The sequence below is a fragment of the Crocodylus porosus genome, unplaced genomic scaffold (assembly GCF_001723895.1).
Source record: "Crocodylus porosus isolate Cpor-Errol unplaced genomic scaffold, CroPor_comp1, whole genome shotgun sequence".
In the NCBI taxonomy this organism is placed as follows: domain Eukaryota; kingdom Metazoa; phylum Chordata; order Crocodylia; family Crocodylidae; genus Crocodylus; species Crocodylus porosus.
In genome coordinates, this window is record NW_017728918.1 from 85,908,108 (window position 1) to 85,912,820 (window position 4,713).

The window sequence follows — 4,713 nt, forward strand, 5'->3', positions numbered from 1 at the left end:
GGTCACAGAAGCAAGTCTCATTAATTATTTCTACCGGTACAGCCTCAAGTGAGCTTCTGGCATGACAAGTGAAAACTGTTTGACCTTTTTTCCCTAATTTTGTTTGTAGCAGTTCCAAAATATGCATGTTCATTCAACGATGCGGTAAATGAAAAAAATATATTAAGCAACCAACGCATTTAGATCTTTAGCAGCACAGGTTATATATATTTCCCTTACCCCTAACCAGTACATGTCCAGTTATTTCCTGCAAATAAACAATAGTTTTTTTCTTGATTTTTTTTTAATTGTATGTCATGAAAATCTGGTCACAGCATAAACAATGTTTTCTAAAGCCGATCTGGCCTCAGAGGGAGGGAAGCATTCCAGGGCCTCCAGTGCTCTGTTTCCATGGTAACGACATAGGTCAATAGCTGAAGTCACACCTTTGCCAGCCTTGATTGCTTCTTGCAACTGTTAGAAAACACATGCATAATAAAATCAGTTTTGACAATACTCAGTATACAATTATTTCTAAGATAACAGTAGGGATTCAGGATTTCTATTACCTTTTCATAAAGCAAAAAATAAAAAGGCAGCTATTGCAAATAATTCAAAAAGCTCTTATAATATTCTCCAATATAAAACTGCTTCACTTCAGCTCCTACTTACAATAGAACCCTGATCAATTGAAACTACACTACATCACTTTTACATAGCTCAAAAGGCTAAGCCTCCCGAGGATGCACGTAACAAAGGAGGAAGGTTTTTAAATATCTGGACATTTCATACCAAACCTCATCTAATAGCTTTTGTACAGAAAGCTGAACTGACCTACCAACTAATCACTTATTTTCTTGTACTGGATATATAGCATCCAAATCGATTTAAAAGCGTACATTAAACATTTCGATTCTACATTTCTTGAAAGCAGACTACGGATGCACACTGCATATTTAAATTTATTACAGTGGAAAAAACGAATTTCCTCAGGAAAACAGAATTTAATAAGTTCTGTTTTCCTGAGGAAACGTGCTTTTCAAGCTCTTCAAGGTTTAATAACCTTATTTTACCATCAGCAACATCCATGCAAACTCATTGTACTCAGTAGGGATGGTGAATCTGAGTATACAGTACTGTTCAATACTGACTCATGTGAAGTGAAAAATGTTTCACAGAAGGGATTGGAGAGAAGCAGTCTTTTCCAGATGCATACTGTTTTCTGGCAAAAACTGGCAGGTGCAAGAACGGGGGAAGTTATAGGTTAAATTTCCTACAAAATAGTTTTCCATAGTATAAGTAAATGTAATTGTAAAGTGTCAAGCAACATTCATATGCTTTCAATGTCTTAACATTTTGTTGGAGCTCTCTAGAAGGCGGTTGTATTAAAACATATATATTTGAAGTCATTTTTGAAAGTAACAATACCCTCAGGACATCATTAGAAAGAAGTAAAGCAGTTAAAGATTCATTGTTATCGTTTGACTGTCCTAAAATTAGCCAGCCTTACTAGTGATCTCAGACTGACAGCCAGCTGAGTGAGAGACCAGCATCAAAGCCAGGTCTATTGGTCTTAAGTACCTGTACGTTTCCTAACCCTATAGTATCTGAAAGTCTTTCCATTTTTAATATATACTGTGTGATTTAATGGTAGTGTGTCTCTGTCACTGAGTCAGCCTATAAAACACAGAGCTCTTATTAAATATGGATAAATATTGCATTTTTTTACGCGTGTATAAAAGTTTTTTAAAAGAATGTTCCCTGCTGTGCATAAAACAACATGCTTCCCCAAAAGACTACTTTTATCCAATTATATACAGCAATATAACCCTAATGTGTCTACTTCAGATGATAAGAAATATTTGGAAACCAAGACAGCATCATAAGAGTGATCCATTTTATAGGTAGTTTCATTTATATATAATGAATGACTTTTCTTATCTGAATACATGCTAAAGTGGATTCATTATCCATATTTGAGGATGAAAGCATATTATAGCACTTTAGTGTTCAAGTCCCAATTCATAAAAAATTTATCCTCTACTTAAATTAGAGATTTTTCATGCACCATGCTTTGTAAAAGAATTTCTCCTAAAGCATAAATGCACCATATGTACAGTTCATTCAACACCTTTCCAAAGTATGTATATGAGCTATCAATCCAAAACCAAGAAGGATAATCGAATTAGATGAGAAGAAGGCATTTCAACAAGGTGGAAGAGTTCTTCTGTTGACCCATCATATCAGCAAGTATCAGCACCTTGATGCAAATTCTGCTGATTTACTAAAGTCCATTAGTGCCACCTGAGGTATTTCAGATCTACAGGGATACATGGTGAAAGAAGAAACAGATACAGGTGTTGGGGGAGGAAAACCATTGAGATAATCATGATTAGAGTGAAAGCTCAGTTTGAACTTGTTTTTTTTGTGTTTGAGTTACCGATAAAGCCAAACCTCAGAAATGAGAGATTAGAAACTAATGCAAGGTCTGCATTTTGTGTTTAAGTCAAAGGCATACCACCTATAAATACATATACATAGAGAGTCTCATGTATGAAATAATCTCAAAGCTGTTTAACAAGTTACACATACAGTTAACTTGTGAGAGACCAGCATCAAAGCCAGGTCATCATACCAGAGCAGACTAATTCATTACCAGATGTTCCAGAGGAAGGTGCAATATATCCCTTGAGTGGGAAATAACTGCATAACATGCCCATAAGGTAATCATCATCATCTTCACCCCATCAGCGAGAAGCTGCTATTCATCCCTGAAGAGGATTTATAATCCTAAAAACATTTTTAAAATCCAAGATCTATTTCAGGGGATGTCAACCAGGGGTACTTGAGAAGACCCTAGGGAGTACGCATGGGTGGGTGGGGACAGAGCGCTGCCATGCACCATCCTGGGCTGCTGCACAGGCGCTGTCTGCCCAAATGTGGGGGAACCTCACTCATGATGGCTGCTGCTGCTCTGCATTCGGCCACATGCCGCCATTCCCGCCCCCCCCCCAGTGTCTGGCCACTGGGAGTACACTGATCTTAAAAAGTTGAAAATCCCTGCTCTAATTATATCCACATACACAACAGAGCTTGGGGAATCAATTATATCTTGTGGCAACGAGTCTTATATACTAATCATGTTAAAAAACATCTTATTAGGTTTAAACACCTTTCTATTTCATTTGTACATTATGAATAAACACAGTACAATGAGAAAGGGTAAATAAAAATACTTTTTACTTCTCAGCTCTATTCATTTGTTATATGTGTATACATATACATATATAGCTCTCTATATAAAATAAAAATCTTACTTTTCTCATTATACTGTGTATACATATGTGTGTATATGTGTATGTGTGTACACACACACACACACACACACTCCTACTGTGTTTCCTCTCATTAGCTTTTTCTTGAAGACATGAGTCCCAAACTTTCTAATCTCTGCTCAAAGGAATCACTCCACCCACCAATGAAACAAAGCTATTCTTAGATTAACACTCATTAACTGTAACAGGCTATAGAAACATCAAAAACTCAAATTAGAAATTTGGCTTGGAAGTGTTATTGGATTAGGTTAAAACTATTAGATAGTTTATCAACTTCAGATAGATAAAATCATTATCCAAATTAAACCCTGAGAAAGTAGATTAGGGATATTAGCTTCTATGACCTGGGCAAAGGTGACCATGGAATTTTTAAAACCACAAGGCAGCATCTCATTCAACAAATAGCCCCATCAGTAGCACATTGCTTCTTTAAACCATACAGTGATATTGGTTAAAGCATCTGGAAGAGAAGGCTGCTACTTGCAGAATTTGCAAAAGTTGCTTTTCTTCAGTACGTCTTCAGAGGTATTGAAATACTGACCGGGTTTGACTGCTTTGTTTGAGATCTAATGAGATCCAGGGCTGCTACATGAAGCCGGCATACAAAGCAGTTTAAATAAAACATGCCTACATAAGATACATCTTTGTCCTGAATGTTCAGGAACACAGCACTGAAAGTAACTAGCCTGCAACACCTCACACTTTCCTACTATTCTCTTTTGTCCTATCTACTGAACACAGCCATATCCATATCCCCTTTTCCTGGCAGACCTCTTACCTTCTACTTCCTATTTGACTCCCAGTGCCATCTGTACTACCTTCCCAAGTTGTTCTCCACTCTTGGACTCCATGCTGGTTCTTCATGCATCCTCAGTCACCATTCTTAGTACTATTCATAGAAACAAAGGACCAGAAGGGACCTGTAAGATCATCAAGTCTGGTCCCCTGCCATGGGCGGGAGGTAGCTGAACTCAAATGAGCTCAACGAGGTGCTTGTTCAGCCTCCTCTTGAAAACCTCCAAGGATGGCAACTGCACCACTTCTGCTCTGAGTGTGTTCCAGATTCTAGATACCCTTAAAGAAAATAAGTTTTTCCTTATGTCCAGCCTAAATTTTTCCTCAACTAGCTTGTGCCTATTGGGCCTCGTCCTCCCAAGGGGTGCCTTTCTGAAGTGTTTCTCCCCTAGATTTTGGTGTTCATCCCTGACATACTCATAGGCAGTTATCAAGTCGCCTCTCAGCTTTCTCTTACTCAGACTGAATAACTCCAGTTCCCTCTTAGGCCCCTGATCATACAGCTGGCCCTTCTCTGTACCCTTCCAAGCTTATCCACATCCTTCTTGAAATCTGACGCCCAGAACAGGACTCTACTCCAGCTGTGGTCTCACCAATGCCAAAT

The 4,713-nt window shown here is 38.1% G+C and overlaps 1 protein-coding gene across 3 annotated transcripts in view; it reads right to left on the reverse strand.

The window, feature by feature from the left end:
• Positions 1–276: 276 nt before the first annotated feature.
• The window catches only part of PDSS2 (decaprenyl diphosphate synthase subunit 2), a 183,530-nt gene continuing 179,093 nt past the window's right edge, over positions 277–4,713 (reverse strand). For 2 of the 3 annotated variants that reach the window (XM_019537850.1, XM_019537849.1), the window contains one exon: positions 277–453. In XM_019537850.1, the coding sequence (XP_019393395.1) occupies positions 295–453 (159 nt within the window). In that variant the 3' untranslated portion in view covers positions 277–294. The remainder of the gene's footprint in view (positions 454–4,713) is intronic. The other variant, XM_019537851.1, reaches the window with a different exon arrangement.